The sequence below is a fragment of the Budorcas taxicolor genome, chromosome 21, assembly GCF_023091745.1.
Source record: "Budorcas taxicolor isolate Tak-1 chromosome 21, Takin1.1, whole genome shotgun sequence".
Taxonomy (NCBI): domain Eukaryota; kingdom Metazoa; phylum Chordata; class Mammalia; order Artiodactyla; family Bovidae; genus Budorcas; species Budorcas taxicolor.
The window spans coordinates 37,559,863-37,577,793 of record NC_068930.1 but is presented as its reverse complement, the minus strand read 5'-3'; the positions used below and the strand labels follow the sequence as shown (position 1 = coordinate 37,577,793).

At 51.6% G+C, this 17,931-nt stretch overlaps 2 protein-coding genes across 3 annotated transcripts; one reads left to right on the top strand and one right to left on the bottom strand.

The window, feature by feature from the left end:
* The first annotated feature begins 387 nt into the window (after positions 1 to 387).
* On the top strand, positions 388 to 9,316 carry MPI (mannose phosphate isomerase). Its single transcript, XM_052659439.1, has 8 exons — positions 388 to 450; positions 948 to 1,075; positions 2,421 to 2,621; positions 3,363 to 3,504; positions 4,132 to 4,314; positions 5,652 to 5,825; positions 6,514 to 6,722; positions 7,022 to 9,316. The coding sequence occupies exons 1-8, from the start codon at positions 435 to 437 to the stop codon at positions 7,238 to 7,240; spliced, it is 1,272 nt and encodes a 423-aa protein (XP_052515399.1). The 5' UTR covers positions 388 to 434; the 3' UTR covers positions 7,241 to 9,316.
* A 390-nt stretch (positions 9,317 to 9,706) lies between these two features.
* FAM219B (family with sequence similarity 219 member B) lies at positions 9,707 to 15,376 on the bottom strand. 2 transcript variants are annotated; one of them, XM_052659441.1, is made up of 5 exons: positions 15,181 to 15,376; positions 14,889 to 14,976; positions 14,111 to 14,188; positions 13,625 to 13,673; positions 9,707 to 11,807 (listed from the first exon to the last, which is right to left on the bottom strand). In XM_052659441.1, the coding sequence occupies exons 1-5, from the start codon at positions 15,374 to 15,376 to the stop codon at positions 11,643 to 11,645; spliced, it is 576 nt and encodes a 191-aa protein (XP_052515401.1). In that variant the 3' UTR covers positions 9,707 to 11,642. The 2 variants fall into 2 exon arrangements, with proteins under 2 accessions (XP_052515401.1, XP_052515402.1); XM_052659442.1 differs by having other exon boundaries at positions 9,707 to 11,804.
* Positions 15,377 to 17,931: the final 2,555 nt, after the last annotated feature.

The window sequence follows — 17,931 nt, the reverse complement described above, 5'->3', positions numbered from 1 at the left end:
TAGAGGAGGGCGACAGAGGACGAGATGGTTGGATGGCATCACTGACTCAATGGACATGAGTATGAGTAAGCTCCGGGAGTTGGTGATGGACAGGGAGGCCTGGAGTCCTGCAGTTCACGCGGTTGCAAAAAGTCTGATAGAACCTAAGAGACGGAAAAAGAACAACAATAAATATGTGTCCGGTGAAGGAACGAGCAAAAAAAATGCTGAGACCTCAGATTGCCGGCTGGAAGGCTCTGGACTTGTGGGGGTTCCTTCTGAGAGCGGGAGTGTGGGAGAGGGATTTAGCCTGCCCGCAGTGGCCACACCTGGCACTCAGACGTCCGAGAAGGCGAGGGAAGAACTACATTTCCCATGAATCTCTGAGCGCAGAGAGGTCGAGGGTGCTGCCGGGAAAGATATACGTGCTAGAAGACCGGTCCGAGGCCTCGAGGATGGCCGCTCAGCGAGGTGGGCTGTTGACTGGGGTGCCAGCGAGAGTGGGGATGGATTGCGCCCGACCCTTCCTGACCTAATGCGGCAGGTCGAACTCCGCCCCAGCCCCTCGGGGCTCTGCGGAAAGATGAATGGGCGCCGGGAAGAGGAGGGGGCACCCGCGATGGGGATCGAGCCCTTATTGCAGCCCTCGAAAGGGGGTTTTGAGGGGAGACGGTTGCGCCTGGGTTACTTCTAGACTGGGTGCAGTGGAATAGGTTCCTCCCACGCCCTCCGCGTCACCGTAACGCAGTTATCTGCCTCAGGTCAGCAGGAGATCCTTACTACCCGTCTTACAGACGGGAACATCGAGGCATGCAGAAGAGAAGGGTCTCAACTCACAACCTACAAACCCCTTATTTGACTCTATCCCTCAGATAAAACCCTCAGCTCAGGTCTGGTTCTCCGGGGACAGGAGGGTCAGGCCTCAGGAGTGGGGTGGAAACTAACGCTCTGTCTGTACCCCCACCCAGTATTCCCACTTTCCTGTGTGGTGCAGCAATATGCCTGGGGAAAGCTGGGTTCCAACAGTGAAGTGGCCCGGCTGCTGGCCAGCAGTGACCCCCTGGCCCGGATCTCAGAGGACAAACCGTATGCAGAGGTGAGACCCCGGCTGTATTTCAGCCCACTCGACCAGCAGGTGGGAGGAAGGGACTCCTCTTATCAAAGGGGCTGAGGCAAGTCTTGTGAATCTGAGGGGAAGGGGAGACAGAAAAGGGAGAGGAGGCCTTCTTAGGGCTTCAGATCTGTGCAGGTTGATGAACCCAGATGGCAGCACAAAAAAAAGTGAGGTTTTGTCATAATAGACTGAAATTTCCAGTACCCTCCTTCCTTCCCCAAGGAACTGTCAGCACTTACTGAATTTTATTTTATTGAAGTATAGTTGATTTACAATGTTGTGTTAATTTCTTCTGTACAACAGAGTGACTCAGTTATATGTGTGTGTGTGTGTGTGTGTGTGTTAAGTCACTTCAGTCGTGTCTGACTCTGCAACCCTACGAACTGTAGTCTGCTAGGCTCTGTCTGTGGGATTCTCCAGGCAAGAATACTGGAGTGGGTTGCCATTTCCTCCTCTAGGGGATCTTCCTGACCCATATTCTTTTCCATTATGATTTGTCACGGAATATTGAATATAGTTTCCTGTGCTATACAGAGGGGCTTCCCAGATGGTGCCAGTGCCTGCCAATGCAGGAGACATAAGAGATGTGGGTTCAATCCCTGGGTCGGTAAGATCCCCTGGAGGAGGGCATGGCAACCCACTCCAGTGTTCTTGCCTGGAGAATCACATGGACAGAGGAGCCTGGTGGGCTACAGTCCATAGGGTCACAAAAAGTGACCACAGCTGAAGCGATGTAGCACACACATACGTGCTATACAGTATGACCTTGCTGCTGCTGCTTTTATTTTCTGTTTTTAGCATTTACTGAATTTTAATTCAGCCCTCCTTGACAATTATAATTTTTACTTTGACTGACTTTTTTAATAACCTAAAATACACAGTTATCCTGCCCATTTAGTAAAGGAAAAGCCAAAACACAGGAAGGCATTAGCTTCTGCTTCTGAGATTGGAATAAATGAATGTTAACCCCTCACAGAGCCATTTGAGAGTTAGAGCTTTTCAGTGACCTTGACAGTTGTAGGTTTCGTTCTCGTCATTGGACAGATGAGAAAACTGAGACCCAGAGACAATACATTAAAACTAGCCCAAGCTTCCGCAGCTGGTTGGAGGCAGAGCCTCAACTAGAGCTTGGGTGTCCTGACTCCTGGTACTCTGTGGTCTGCTGCCCCTGGTATGTCTGTGATGTTATGAACATTTATACCCAGTCCTACGAGGCCTGTCTCAGGACTTGGCTGCCTTATGGGGAGCACAGGGTAACGGAGCAGGGCAGGCCAATGGGTGGTGCCAGGTTCTGCCTTTGTCCCTCCCAAGTTTCCTGTTTTTACAGCTGTGGATGGGGACCCACCCCCGGGGTGATGCCAAGATCCTCGACAACCGCATCTCACAGAAGACCCTAGGCCAGTGGATTGCTGATAATCAGGACAGCTTGGGTTCGAAGGTCAAGGACACCTTTAATGGCAAACTGCCCTTCCTCTTCAAAGTGCTTTCAGTTGAAACGGCCCTGTCCATCCAGGCACACCCGAACAAGGTACAGCATCAGAGTAGCGCACGGAGGTCAGGTTAGAGAAGAGCTTAAGAGTCAAGACTCTTGTGCAGCTTTTACTTCTGGTTTTACCCTGCCCATGCCAGGCTCCAGCCCAGAATTAAATTCGAGCCTAACAACTCCCAGTTTAGCTCCGCAAGGCCTATTGCCAGTGACTCATGTGGCAACTAAGTCTAAGTGGACAGCTGATCAGCCTGTGCCACGGCAGCTTCTCCACGCTTGTTTCTGGCTTCCCTCAGCAAACCCCAGCCCAGCCAATTCATATCTGCCCTTTTTCCACCTGACTCTCTCAGAGTTCACCTTCCAAGGCACAGCAGTTACCCTAGTCATGGCCTTAATTCCACCCCTGTGGTCTTTCTGCCCAAGTCTGTGTGTGAGTCATAGCTTAAGCATTTGTCTGTCCAAACTTCATGAGCAAAGAAGACCCAGAGGAGAGAGGGATTTACCCAAAGTTACACAGCTTGTTAGTGTCAGAACTTGGCTTGGTATTTGGGTCTTCTGGTTCATAGTCCTCTTAAAGTCTGCCCCAGCTCTCCCCCAGGGTTGATCCATGTGCCTGCCTTGGGTTGGCTGAACCCTGAGTTTCTGAATTATGCTTTGACTGGGCTCAGTGCCAAAGGCAGGAAGCTGACTAGGGAGGGTCAAGAACAAGGGCTGGTGGGGACTGTTGTCTTGCTGGGTGATGGCTGCACCTAACCAGCCTCATCTCCCTTGCCCATCCCACAGGAGCTGGCAGAGAAGCTGCACCTCCAGGCTCCACAGCACTACCCCGATGCCAACCATAAGCCAGAGATGGCAATTGCCCTCACCCCCTTCCAGGGCTTATGCGGCTTCCGGCCAGTTGAGGAAATTGTGACCTTTCTAACAAGTAAGGTTGGGCAAAATGCTAAGAGCCTGCATACTGGACCTAGGATGCAAGGGCAACCCGGGGCAGAGCTGGAGGCTGAGAACAGAGGCTGAGTGTCCCAGGAACTGAAGGGCTGGTTGGCCTCATGAATTTTTAAAAATGATTTATATATGTATTTGGCTACATCAGGTCTTTATTGTGGCAGACGGGATCATCACTGCATCAAGCGGAACCTTTCATTACATTGCACAGGCTCTCTAGTTGGTGGCATACAGGCTCCAGGGTGCTCAGACTCAGTAGTTGCAGTGCTCAGGGTTAATTGCTCTGCGGTATGTGGGATCTTGGTTCCCCAACCAGGTATTGAACCCTCATCTCCTTCATTGCAAGGCAGATTCTTAACCACTGGACCACCAGGGAAGTCCTGTGGCCTCATGAATTCTTGATGTTCCTGGGGGAGGCTCATGAGACCAGGCTCAGGTGTGGTTGCTGAGGGCTGGTCATGAGCAGTAAGTTTTCACGGCAAAACTTACATAGCATTGCCTGGCTCCTTGGTTAGGAATGAGACAGGGAGGCCTCCTCCAGCTTTCCACGTTTGCGGGTTCCATCTTAACCATACCTGATGCAGGTCCTGGCCTGACCTTCCTGCAGAGGTGCCGGAATTCCAGTTTCTAATTGGAGACGACGCAGCAGCGCAGCTGAAGCAGAGCCTGAGCCAGGACTCCGAGGCTGTGACTTCTGCTCTGCGGAGCTGTTTCTCCCACCTGATGAAGAGCGAGAAGAAGGTGGTGGTGGAGCAGCTGAACCTGTTGGTGAAGCGGATCTCGCAGCAAGGTGGGTGTCTTAGGCCTGAACGCAGTGCCCCTTCCTGGGCCCCTGGCAGAGTGGCTCGGCTGTAGGAATAGGGTTCTCAACCCCTTTACTCAAGTAGAATACCAAACGGGTCTGACTTAGATGGTCTTAGCAACTTAGCATTTCTTTCCCAGTCTTTCTGGAACAGGGCCCTGCTGCTTCTTACCTGGTTATCTCCTTTAGATGGGTGGAGACAGGCTGGCCTGGAAAAGTACTAGGCTGTCTCTCACCTGGGCATTCTGATATTTCTCGGCCCTAGAGCTACTGTCCAAAGGGTTTTATACTTTGGGGCTGGAGAACAGGAAGGAGATAAAAGCATCCAAAAACCTGAAGTCCTGAGCTCTCAATCAGTAGATCTTTCCTTAAATACCTGCTCTGGGCCCAACCTTGGGCTAAGAAGGAGAGTTCAGGAAATGACTTTGATGGGTGTGGTTGTGTCAACTTTAGGTTTGGAAGTTAATACAAGCAGTAAAGAGCAAGGCAGAATGGACTCTGCTAGGAGCTTATATGGCACACATGATGAGCTCCAGCTCCTTCTCCACTCTTTTAGAGACGCCCCCACCACACACACAGTTAAGGAAACCCAGCTCACTGCCCTCCCCCGTCCCCGCAATTCCCACCAAGCCTTCCCTCACCACTCTAGCCCAGGCTGAGCTCCTTCTCCCCTGGTCAGCCTGGGACACATTTCGACCCTTGGTTGCATCCTGCCTCACGCTCTCTGGGGTGACCAACCATCACTGTTTGCCTGGGACTGAGAGATTGTCAGTGTTAAGGGGAAAGGCCTGGGCTAACTGGGACAGTTAGTCACCCCATGGGGAACCCTTGGGTTCTCTCCTAACTAGATTTTTAAGCTCCTAGAGCAGTTGTCTCAACCAGGGGACACTGGAAGTGTGGAGGCATCTTTGGTCATCAAACCTGGGTTTGGGGCGCTAGTGATGTTTTGTAGGTGGGGGCCAGGGATACTACTAGACATCCTATAGTACATAGGACAGCCCCCACAAGTTACCTGGCCTCAAATGTCAGTAATGCTGAGGCTGAGAAGCGCTGTCTAAAAGGACTACACTCTAGCTCTTTTAGTGGCCGGTAGAGTGGTGGGCATATCAATCGTCAAAATGGGGAAAATGGCATCTGTGTAGGCTGGAATAGCAAGGAAGCCTGGCCCCCACAGGGTGGGGGATGTGACTAGAACATGCCCACCTGTTCCTGGATTCCTGGACTAGGGTCTTCTCTGGGACTCTCTCTGGCCAGGGGGTGGGGTGGGGAGCTGTGAATGCCCTCAAGGGTTACTGAGTAGCCTTGGGGTGCTCTGTGCCCCTCAGTGGCTGCTGGAAACAGCATGGAGGACATCTGTGGGGAGCTCCTGCTGCAGCTGCACCAGCAGTACCCGGGTGATATCGGATGCTTTGCCATCTACTTCCTGAATCTGCTTACCCTGAAGCCGGGGGAGGCCATGTTTCTGGAGGCCAACGTGCCCCATGCCTACCTGAAAGGAGGTGAGCCGCATTTCAGCAGTGAGCCCCACGGCCCACCCCCTCAGGCCTTGTTTCTCCGTCTGGACAGAACAGGAGGTGTTGGTGGAGGAGACTGCCTTTAAAGTCCCACCCAGCTCTGAGCTCCCAGGACTCCTGGGATCAGCAGGGAGGTGACCAGTCGGGAGATGAATGCCAGCTCGGTGCTGGACACTGGTTGGATCCTCACACCACCCCTGTGAGCTCAGGACACCCTCATGTTAAGCCCTGTCAATGTGTGCCAACCGCAGTGTGAATCCAAGCCTCTGCTGGATCAAGGCCATTGTTCTCGCCCCTGCATCACAGTGCCTTCACACGTCTATCGCATCTATGCAGAGATTTTTGTTAAAAAACACATTGCCACAGAAGGGTGTCACACTTTGATGGTTGGCTGCTTATCCACTTGTGGACAGGATTCTTTAGTAGAAGGCAAGAATATAATGTCTCCAGAGGGTTGGAGCTCCCCCAGGGGTTAACATGACTCCCCTTGAGAGTGGTGGGTGACATCACCTGTTTTTGGTAACTGTTATCTTAGCCCATTCTCACAGAAGATGCTGTTCATACAGTTTCATCTAATGCTGCTGGGAGCTCATGGCACTCAGGTTAAGAAAGCCCAGCCCTGGAGAGCCAAACTCCAAGGCACCCTTAGCACATGCCCACTGTCTGTCCCCAGACTGCGTGGAGTGCATGGCATGTTCAGATAACACAGTGCGTGCTGGCCTGACACCCAAGTTCATCGATGTGCCAACTCTGTGTGAAATGCTCAGCTACACCCCCAGCCCCAGCCAGGACAGGCTCTTCCCTCCAGCACGGAGCCCAGAAGACCCCTACCTCTCCGTCTACAATCCCCCTGTGCCAGACTTCACCGTTATGAAGGTGGAGGTGAGTGAGGGCTGTGGTTTTTCTTGTGTGGCATGCAGAACCCTGGCAAGGCCCCTGTGTGGGGTATGCCCGGGGCTGGGCTTCCTTTCTGCCATGCTCACGTAGTGGACAACTGCTGCAGGGCCTGCCTGTGCCTCTCTGTACAGGGACCAGACGGGCCTTCGTGCTGGTGAAAGCCTGAGCAGCAGGGCAGGAGGCGGCAGAGCTCCCCCTCTCACTGCCCTTGGGGTGGTCCTGGGACCCCTGGGAGCTAACAGCAGCTCAGACCCTGCTCTGTCGTGTCGTTTCTTCCTGCCCAGGTACCTGGCTCTGTCCCTGAATACAGGGTCTTGGCCCTGGACTCTGCCAGCATCCTCCTGGTGGTGCAGGGGACAGTGACAGCCAGCAGCCCCACAGCCCAGGCAACAATCCCCCTGAAACGTGGCGGGGTGCTCTTCATTGGGGCCAATGAGAGTGTCTCACTGAAGCTCACTGTGCCTGAGGACCTGCTGATGTTCCGTGCCTGCTGCCTGCTATAGAGGCCACAGCCTTCCTGGCTCTCCTGTGCTAGTCACCCTACATCCTGGCCAGCCTCACCTCCGCAGACCCAGCCCAGATCCCTTCCCTGCTCTGGGCTCTTTGAGTACACCCTGAAAGACTGGGGGAGAAAAGCTTGAAGGTGGTGACTCCTGAGCAGGCCGAGGCTGAACCGTCTTCTTCCTGGTAGGAGGGGCCCATGTGAGGACTGAGAGCTGATACTCCCCTTGGATCTCGCCACACTGGAGCCAGGCTCTCCTCAGAGCTCAAGAACAGCAGCCCTGTCCCAGCCTATGGCATTAGGCAGACTAGTGAGATCTAGGATTAGCTCAGCAGCAGTCACAGCAAGATAGGTAATTAATCTGTAAGAATATAGGGTTCTGCAGTGCAGAGGGAAAAGGGTAGCCCTGTGGCCTGATGGCCGCTCTGTTAAAGTAATTAAAGATCACTTGTTTGAGGTCTGTGGGCTAAAGAGCACTCAGCCTTTGGCATTTCAGTCCCTGAAGTGGGCTGAAGGAGCCCTCCCTGGATGTTGTCCAGTTTTTGCTTTATTCAGGTTTCAGACAGCTCCCTGAGGTAGGCAGAGGCTTCTATGGGACAGGTAGCCCACTGTAGCCTCAGTGGCAGAGCTTGCAGGCAGGCCTCAGACCACCTAGCCTTGCATACAGTGGAAGGTGTGTCTAAAAAAAGGAACTGTCGGTGCAGGATTCTTCTCTCCAATGTTTTAGTTGGCTTTAGGGCGAGACAGGGAACCCTGGTGTGCTGCAGTCCATGGGGTCACAGAGTCAGACACGACTGAGCAACTGAACTGCACTGAACTGAGGGCAAGGGCTGGGCTTCCTTAGTAGCTCAGCTGGTAAAGAATCTACCTATAATGCAGGAGACCCCCGGTTCGATTCTGGATTGGGAAGATCCCCTAAAGAAGGGATAGGATAGGCTACCCACTCCAGTATTCTTGGGCTTCCCTGGTGGCTCAGACAGTAAAGACTCCGCCTGTGATGTGGGAGACCTGGGTTCAATCCCTGGGTTGGGAATATCTGTTGGAGGAGGGCATGACAACCCACTCCAGTATTGCCTGGAGTATCCCCATGGAGAGAAGAATCTAGCAGGCTGCAGTCCATGGGTCGCAAAGAGTCAGACATGAGTGAGCGACTAAGCATAGCATAGGGCAGGATCACACACTAAGATCAGCAGCCTGAATCTGGCCACGCCCTTTCTTTGCATACCATTCAGCTGCTTTTCAGGCTACAATGGCAAAGCTGAGTCGGTGCACCAGACTGTATGGCCCGCAAAGCCAAAAGTACTCACTGGTCCTTCACAGAGAAAGGTTGCCAACCACTTGAGAGCACGTTCAGTCACTGCAGAAGTGGGGACTGAAGGACAGGACAGTCCAGCTTGTGTTGTGAAGAGAAACCTAGTTCCTTTTTTCCTTCGATGGCAGGAAGAACCTACACGGGCACCTACTGTCCCTGTGCTTACCCTCTAGAGGTGGGACACCCTCTGCAGGAGGTTGTATAGCTGTGTTTTGCCACTGTGGTTTCTGACTGGCAGTCTTAGCTCCTGTCATCCCAGACTAAGCAGACACCCAGGCTAGTGGCTCCTTCCTGTTGGTAAGGGATTAGTCTCACACAAAAGCATCTTTCTGGGCCATTGCCCACATTGCTGCTACTGCTAAGTCGCTTCAGTCGTGTCCGACTCTGTGCGACTTCATAGACGGCAGCCAACCAGGCTCCTCTGTCCCTGGGATTCTCCAGGCAAGAATACTAGAGTGGGTTGCCATTTCCTTCTCCAATGCATGCATGCATGCTAAGTCGCTTCAGTCGTGTCCGACTCTGTGCGACCCCATGGACAGCAGCCCACCAGGCTCCTCTGTCCACAGGATTCTCTAGGCAAGAGTATGTCCACATTAGACCTGTACAATAGAATTCCAGGAAACTACCTGCAAAAAATTTTAGCCCATCTGTTTTGGGGTTTTTTTCCCTCCAATAAATTTTCTTCAGCTGAAAAAAATCAAGCAAACAAAAATAGCTCCCATAAACCAAAAACAAAAAAACCTGAGAAGGGTCTGCCAAAGGGAACTCATTCTAAAGAGAAGTGACAAGGTAGCTCAGTGATAAAGAACACACCTGCCAATGCAGGAGACATGGGTTCGATCCCTGGGTTGGGAAGATTCACTGGAGAAGGAAATGGCAAACCACTCCAGTGTTCTTGCCTGGGAAATTCCATGGACAGAGCAGCCTGGTGGGCTACAGTCCATGGGGTCACAAAACAGACATGACTTCCATGGTCTCCAATGAGGACTGAAAATGGCACCCACTGGGAACAGGAGAAAGGAGGGGTGGCCCTTGGCAGAATGGTCACAGTTAGGGCTGTTAGGCTACTTCTTCATTTCAGATTCAGAAGGGGCAATGGCCATGGTCTAGGCTTTTCTTAAAAATCCTGTGGCAACACAGAGACAGCTCAACAGCATGACTGTATTTATTTCTACAAACTTACAAAGCTGTAGAAGCCTAAGCCAAGAGTTCTGTAAACGCCATACAGTACCACTCCTATCCATGAGATAAGGCGTCTCCCCAGAGTGCCGCCACCTGCACAACACCCCAGCACTCTTACTATTAAGGCAGTTTGGTTCTAGACACCTTGGTGCTTTTATTGGTGACTTTCTAGCCCATGGCTTCTTAGCCCCAAGCAATTGACCATTTCTACCCTGCCTTGCTATATGACGTTCCTGCAACTTTTTCTACAAAGGTAATGCCTCTCACTCAGGGTCAACCGGCCCTGAAACATTCCAGGGAGAGGTGTAGCCAAATACACCAGTGTGGGTTTATAACAACAGTCACTGGAGGAGGGCCTTGGTATTGGGGGCCCACTGCCATCCTCACCCCCAGCAGCTGTCAAACACTCTGTCCTAACAAAATGAAGCAAGAGGCTGGGCAAGGTTCCAAGTCGGGACCACACCTCAATCCTGACCACCCTACCCCTGTCCACTCCCATTCAGCTCCATCTGGTTTTCGGTAAGGCAAAAAAAAAAAAAAAAGAACCACTGAAAAACTCCACAGAGACGCCTGGTACAGCAAGAGATGCAATCTAGTAGGGGTCACGAGAGATTATGCCTGTCCTTGCTATGTTCAAAGTGGGGGCTGAAGGTAGAGCCCAATCGAGTATCCACTGTGGTCAGAGGAATCTGGATGCAACAGAATGGCCCTCACTAGGGTGGAGGGAGGCCCTCTGCAATGGCAAGATTATCTCCTTAGGTTGGGGTGGGAGGGATAGCTGGGAGCTTTCACAGGTCCCTCCTCCTCATCCTGTCAGCCTATGTCAGGTCAGGGCCCACACAGCTGTGCAGTATACAGTTCACCCACTGCTGCTGCCCAAGTGTAAAATGTTCAACAAATGAGGGAATTCCCTGGTAGTTCAGTGGTTAGGATTCTGAACGTCCACTTGAGGGGCCTGAGTTCCACCCCTCCCTGGTTGGGGCACTAAGATCTCACAAACCAGAAAAAAAAAAATCCAAACGGGAAGGCACCTAACTGCTCCTGCAGCTCCCTCTGCTGGTAACCAGAAACAGCAGGCTTCTGTGGCCAGCGCCAGAACCTCCGTTCAGCCTTAGATCAAAGACTGGAGGAAGATACTAGCTGAGACCAAGGTGAAGAACGGCAACCAAGGGAAGAAATTTTGTCTACCTGGTGGAGCAGAGTTAGTTTTCTCTAACTAGGGGTGGACTTACCAAGTTACTAAGCTCACCCAGACACATGGACCAGTTGGGAATGCTCAGCTTCCAAGGATTCTGGAAGCCTTGATCAGGCTGTGCCAGCGAGCAACTTGTCGTACTCTGCCACAGTCATACAGGAACAACCGGCAAACATGTAACCCATCTTGGAGCCTGAAGAGAATATGGAATTTCCTGAGCTGAACTGGCCCCAAATAGTTAAATTCTTTTTCAAAGACTCCCAGCTTGCAAGCCATAAAGTGCTATTTTCTGCCTCCATGCAACACCAGCCAGCACAGCCTGGGCACAGAAGCTCCCTTTTTCCCTCCACAGGGCATCATGACAAATACCAATCAAGACGTCTGCAAGTTTCTCTCCTCGCCAGTTTCGTCACTCAGCATAAGAAACAGAATTCCTATGTTCCTGCCCTTATTAAAGCGGTTTCTCCAAACGCTACTCCGACAGCAGAGGAGAACTGCAGGACTCCCCCTGTCACCCTATGACCCAGATGGGGGCCTCTGGCCTGAGAAGCACCAGGTTTGGGGTAACTGCAGTCACTGCCTTTCCCAGAGGGTCAGTGTCTCCAGTGATCCTGGGGTTGACAGCAGTGGGTTCCCACCGCACTCTTGTGACCGACACAGGGTCAATAGGACTCTGCAGGCATGGTGAGCAGGACCTGTCCTAGAGGGTTATGTCTACTGGAGGGTACAGGACGAAGAGGCCCCAAGACAGCACCAGCAGCAGGAGCACGTTGAGGTCATAGGCTTGGGGGGAATTAGGTCCAAGTCCTCATCATCTGGAATCTCATCCAAGTGATACCCGTCCTGGAGCAGCTGCCGGCTCACATCCTGGTTCACCTGCTAAGAGCAGGAGAGGAGAGAACTATAAGCCAGGCCACAAGGCAGAAATGACTGCTGCCCCAAAAGCAGACCCACATTGCCTCACTGGAGCTTACTGTCCATTTCCTCCTGTCCGTGCTCCACCCTCAGGCCAGGCCTGCACATCCCTGCACTACAGGAAGAAGTGCTACCTTTTCCTACCTGTGTCTCACCCAGCAGGGGGTGGGGGACATCCGGGGACTTGAGCCAGGACTGTCCAGGCTGCACTGTCACGTGCCCCAAGGAAGCTGCCCTCACTAAAGAATCCCAAGGCAGGTGATATAAGTGTGAGATTTGAGGTTATGTCTGAAAGTCAAGCCCTGACCATTACCACTGTGAACCCAGATTGGTTCCTATGAAAGCTGAAGAGTATGGAACAATGGTACCAGAACAATGGGGTAGAACCGTGGAGGAAAATGGGTTAGAGTAGAATAGGGTGGGGAAGAGCTGCTTCTGCACTGCCAATGTTTGTCTTTGATGCCAACAGAGCTCATTCCTTGCAAAGCAGAACTTGTCAGCCTGGCTTCACCAGTTCCACTGAGCAGAAGGCACATGAGACTGGGGAGTGTAGGACTTCTCTGGCTCTTGGCTTATTTTTCTTTTCTTTGTTCTAACAATCTTAGGCACCTAGATATTCAAGGAGGATACAATTTGCAAACTGTATTCTCTGGCAGAAACTCGGGGTGGCCAAGGGTTTCCAGGAGCATGAGGAAGAAATACCAGTGGTATACAGTCAGGTCCCCAGCACTTCACCTCTGTCAAAAGCAGTAAGCCACAGATGCCAGAACCTTCGGTCCCTGTTTTACTCTGGGACAGTCACTTGTCCAAAAGGCCAGCCCAGGAGTATCTATCTCAGTCACAGTTCCCACAGATGGAACAAAGAAGGAACAGAATTTATCTGGCCTGGAAGTAAGCAAGCTTGGAGGATGGAAAGGGGAGGGACAGGAATGCTGATCTCAGGTAAAAGATGATCAAAAGAAGGCAGAGTAGAATTACTCTGTCACTGGAGACAGGACTAAGACCACCAAGTCCAACCTGCAGGAGACTCTTCCAGTTAACAAGGAAGACTTCTCTGAGCTACCTGAATTGTGCATGTTGCAGGGGAAGACAGGCAGCAAGGTTTCTTGCAGGTAGTGAGTACCCAATTACAAGAAGCATTCAAATAAGCATTTAGCTGAGATTCATTGAGAGGATTCCTTTTCTAAGTGGTGGCTTGCATTAGAAGACTTGTGAGGTCATTTCCAGCCCTAAGAGTCTGGGGATTTCCCTGGTGGTCAGTCCAGTGGTTAAGACTCTACACTTCCAATGCAGGGGGTGTGAGTTTGATTCCTGGTTGGGGATTGAAAATCCTATATGCCAAAAAAAAAGGTCTGTAGTCTCCTCGGTGACACCAGTGGTAAAGAACCCACCTGCCAGTGCAGGAGACATAAGAGACTCTGGTTCAATCCCTGGGTCGGGAAGATTCCCCTGGAGGAGGGCATGGCAACCCACTGCAGTATTCTTGCCTGGAGAATCCCATGGACAGAGGAGCCCAGTGGGCTATAATCCATAGGGTCGCGAAGAGTCAGACACGATTGAAGAGACTTAGCATACAGTGCACACATAGTCTCCTGGACTTTCAACAGTCCTCTTCAGACGCCTAAACTTCTGCTAGGGGAATAGGGCAGAGTAGAAGACTGGAGAACACGCGGGAAGTCTGATACAGTGCCATGCATATGGCAGGAACTAGACAAGCGTCTGGCAGTGGCTATGACACTGCCTGCAGCCTGGCCCCGCCACAGAAAGTACTCTGGACTTGCCTCTGCAGAGGAATACCCGGAGGAGTATCTGGATTCCAGCTCTCCATCACTAGGACAAGAGGAAGACAGTCAGTTCAGGGAGATGCCTGAGGAGCACAGCTACAAATGGCAAGGTGCACAACATGCAAGGGGTTCTGGAGGACTTGTGAAGCAAAGACCACACACCACAGAGCTCAAACCCATAATCCGCCATGAGTATCCATGGCTCCTTCTTGGCTCCAGCAGGGACAGAGTCACTGTCACTAATAATGCAGACATAATAGGGCAGGATGACTCCCCCAGACAAGGTTGGTGCTTCACATCCAAGAGCAGCAAGGTCACCTATGAGTCCTCTAAGCAAGCCATCCTGGAAGAGACAGTGCTCTGAAGCAGCAGCCCTGGAACATGCACAAAAGGTCTTGGAAGAGACAGGGAAAAAGCGAAGCAAGTCGTCTGCAATGTTATCCAAGGCACTCCCCAAGGGGTATTTCCAAGGACAGCACTTACCTGTCAGAGTCGAGGGACACCAGGTTTTCATCTGGACTCTGACTAAGAGCAGTGTAGCCCTTGTTAAACTTCACTGACCTGAGGGGAGATGGGGGAGAGACCAAGCATAGATGCAATGCCAGCATTTCACAGGGAAAGCCAGCGTCCTCGCCCTTATGGGGAAAACAAAAAAACTGACTGCACTGCTCCTGGCTTATCTGCTACCTGGACAGCCACCACTGCCTGCCGTGTATCCCGCTACAGCTCCTTAGTATGTGCACTTCCCCACACCGCTCCCCCTGCTGCTTCTGAGGATAAGCACACCTCCTCTTCTAAGAATCAGGAAAAGCCCCATCTCCCCACCTTATTTAACCTGAGAACAGAAAAATCAAAGTCCTTAGGCAAATTCCTTCAACTGCCTTCGCTCAAGCCCTGGTGAAGATCCTATCCAGCCCTCAGCGCTTACCGTTCTGTTAAGGAAAAATCAGTCTTAGCTGTTTCCACGCTGCTCTCCATCCTCAATCCTGGGGACCCCAGCCACTATGCTCCTCCCTAATTTAGACAGTGATTGACCCTACGAACTGACAAAACTCATAACAAAGCTCTTTCCTCGACACCATCACATCCTGGAAAGGAAAGAAAAGGTCGTTCCTCTTTCCATTTTTAAACAGTGAACCCGACAGGCCGGCGTCAGGGGAATGACTAACTCGGCTTTAAACCTGGGTACTCGGTCTCCAAGCCTGAGCACTAGGGCCTACTGTGAAAACGCTTGCACAGAGGAGGTGGCGCCTGCTGAGACCTTTTCCCTGAAGAGTCGGGGCGCTTCGGCGCGGCTCCCAGCATGCCTTTTCTCCGCAGAACCGCCTTGGCCAGGTCCCGGTGCTTCTCTGGAAGTCAAAGGGCCCAAATCAGCGGGCTCATCCCTACTCCGCCGTGTCTCCCAAATGCCAGGGGCCCGCTCTCCGAACAGATTTTCGGGTGCGGGAGCGGGCTGCATTTGCCCCTCCGGGGTCGCCCCAGCGGCGCTCCGGAGCCAGCCCGGGAACGCGGCAGCCCGCCCAAGCAGAGACCCCTCATCCTGCCGCACTCACGCAGCTTGGCCTGAATGGAAGGCGCGCGCGCCACCATGTACGGGCCCCGCTTCTCCACAGCCGCCGGGATCCGCTCCCCCAACCGGGGGGCTCCAATGCCGCTTCGCCCGGAGGGCAGCCCCGCAGCTTCCGTCCCGCTGGGCCGGGGTCCCGGGATAGAGGGCGCAGCAAGCCCGTCGGGATCCGCCGTCGCCATCGCCCGGCCACGCCCCGCCGAGTCGCGAAGCCCCGCCTTCTGGCTAACCAGCCGCCAGACGGCCGGGAGGCGGTCCCTCCTGGAGCAAGATGGCGGCGCGCAGGCGCGGGCCGTGCCCACCCGAGCTTTCTGGCCCCGCCTGCTGTGGGATTGGCACAACTGTCCCGCCTTTCCGGGGGTTAGGTTGTTTCAGTTCCTCCGTTCTGGCGCTTGATTGTCTCTGGCAGTCGGCCTGAACCTGGTGATGTCAAGCCAAGTTCTATCTCTGGTCGAAAGTAAACATCAGTATTTCCGGGGAGCTGCGGGTGTGCGCCCGCACACTCAAAGCCCTGATGCCTGCGCTTTCTCCGCAGTGTCTCCGCACTGGTCCTCTCGCCACAGCCGGAGCACCCCAAGGGCGGGCCGGAGAGAGGCTGGATTGAATCGGAAAGCGAGCGGTAGGAGAAAGGGAGTTAATAACGCCCTTCTCCAGAAGATGAAACAGGTCGGAGAGAAAGGTTCAAGGACCTTGTGGAGGTCACACAACCAGAGGCGGTTCCTTGGCTGATAGATATAACACCAGACCCTCGTTATTGCCAGCACTGCGCAATGCCCGAGACCTTGGATGAGGCCTGACCCTCTCTAAGCCTCAGTTTCCACGTTTCAAAATGCAACCAACATCATTACCTGTCTTATAGCGATAACAAAGACAAAATAGGACTTGGGAAGAAAAGCGAAAGCGCGCTGAGTTTGTGTCGGGGCACAGGACTGTCGTGGCTCTTGACTCCTCTGGTCCCCAAGGGATGTGCTTTTGGCTGGCTGGAAAGTAGTTCTAGATCCTTGTAGTAATTGCTAAATCTCATGAGGCTGTCCCAAGGCTAATTTACTAGCTTTCACAGGGTAGGTCAACAGTGCGCAACTTAAAGAATCCCCAGGGCCGCCCGAACAGTGGAGCGGGAGAGTGCCCTAGATGGGCTAGGAGAAGGGCAAAGGAAAGCCAACTATTTTGATAGATTCCACCGCTGTTTTTAACTTCCAGAAACAACCATTTCATATGGTTTGACTTAATATTTAATCCTCCTGACCTCCCAGTAAAGCACTGTTACTCCCATTAAGCAAATGAGAATTAGATTTGGTCAAGTTCACCAGTAAAGTGGTAAACCTAGAATTTGAACCCAGCTCTCTGTGGACTCTGAAGAGATGGTTTTTCTCATAGTTGTCTGTTAAATTGATGGAGACCTCACCAAGGGGCCAAAGAAAATGTGATCAAAACCCTCTTGATGTCACAAAATCTGAGGAACTTGTAGGGAAAGAGTCTGAGTGCCCTCATCCATGACACTCCTGGGTCTCCTATCCTGGGAATCCAGCTAATTGCCATGTGGTTGAATATGGGCCCTGAATACAGATAACTTGCTCTGCCATTTACGGGTAAGTTATTTAACTCTTTATGTCAGTTTCTTTAACTGAGGAATGGGGATAATAATAGTACCTATCTAATAGAATTATGAGGTTAAATTGTAAAGTGCTTGGGACAGTATTAGCATATAGTAAGTGCTCAAGAAATGTTACCTCATGAAGTTTACACAGTGTTTTAAGGATTTAGTGTTTCTCAGTTGGCTTTGCACGCTTCCAGGACAGACCACCTTAATGATATTTTTATCCCTTGTTTTCAGCACAAAGTCATAGTAGTACATATTTGTTTAATGAATGTCCTATTTCCCTTTTTAACTTTTAGTCTATTTAATCATAGAACTTTGGGGCTGGCAGGAATCTTACAGATTATATAGTCTAAATTCATTTTTTTATGAAGAAATTGTGATTACCCAACTGCCTTGATCTGGGTGTGGCAGTTCACTTTTTCCACTATATACTGTATTCACTAGGAAGCTAAGAAAAATGAATAACTTCCCATTGCCCAAAGCAAACAGCAAAGATTAAAACCTAGGTTGTAAGGGGGTAAGTCTCCAGGGCAAGAACTGCTGCAGCACATAGGGCACGAAGCCTGTCTTCCTCACCCCAGCTGCTCAGACTCTAACCCAGAATGTCTGTGCTGGCTTGCCTGCTGGGCTGGAGATCTGTAATTCCTGCGTTAGCAAAGCTTTATTCGAGAAAAAAAAAAAAAGCTTTATTCGTCTACATGTCAGGTGCTATGCTGAACCCTGAAGATCTAATGATGAACAGGACAAAAAAGGCACCTCCTAGTCTCTGATTTGCAGTCTTTTATTCTTTGTTGTGGGTTGGGGGAGATTCTTGACTATTAGGAGTTAAGACTCCTACCCTCATTCATGCCCCAAGGAGCAGTCACATTTATGTTTTTTTTTAATGTTCATAGAATTTTTATTTGTAAAGCAAAGAGGTGGTCTTAGATGGAGTCCACAGGGGGCTCTGAAGTATGAACAGTACCAATGAGTTAAGGCCAAGTCACATTCTTTATTTTTGACTCCAGAACATGGGAATCCTATCTGTCCCCCAAGTTTTCTGGTCCTGGGACAGATGAATCTTTATGATCAGTTGAGAATTCTAGTTCTGCTGTCCAGTTAATTTTAATTCCCTCATCTAGATAAGAATCTGGGATT

Excerpts from the sequence above, each read along its gene's own strand:
- MPI (XM_052659439.1), top strand. Across the intron at positions 3,505-4,131 it reads AATTGTGACCTTTCTAACAA|AGGTGCCGGAATTCCAGTTT; the intron begins GTAAGGTTGGGC and ends ACCTTCCTGCAG. Across the intron at positions 6,723-7,021 it reads TCACCGTTATGAAGGTGGAG|GTACCTGGCTCTGTCCCTGA; the intron begins GTGAGTGAGGGC and ends CTTCCTGCCCAG.
- FAM219B (XM_052659441.1), bottom strand. The coding sequence starts at position 15,376 with ATGGCGACGGCGGATCCCGACGGGCTTGCTGCGCCCTCTATCCCGGGA. Across the intron at positions 14,189-14,888 it reads CCCGACTCTTCAGGGAAAAG|GTCAGTGAAGTTTAACAAGG; the intron begins GTCTCAGCAGGC and ends ATCTCCCCTCAG. Across the intron at positions 11,808-13,624 it reads CCGGGTATTCCTCTGCAGAG|CAGGTGAACCAGGATGTGAG; the intron begins GCAAGTCCAGAG and ends TCCTGCTCTTAG.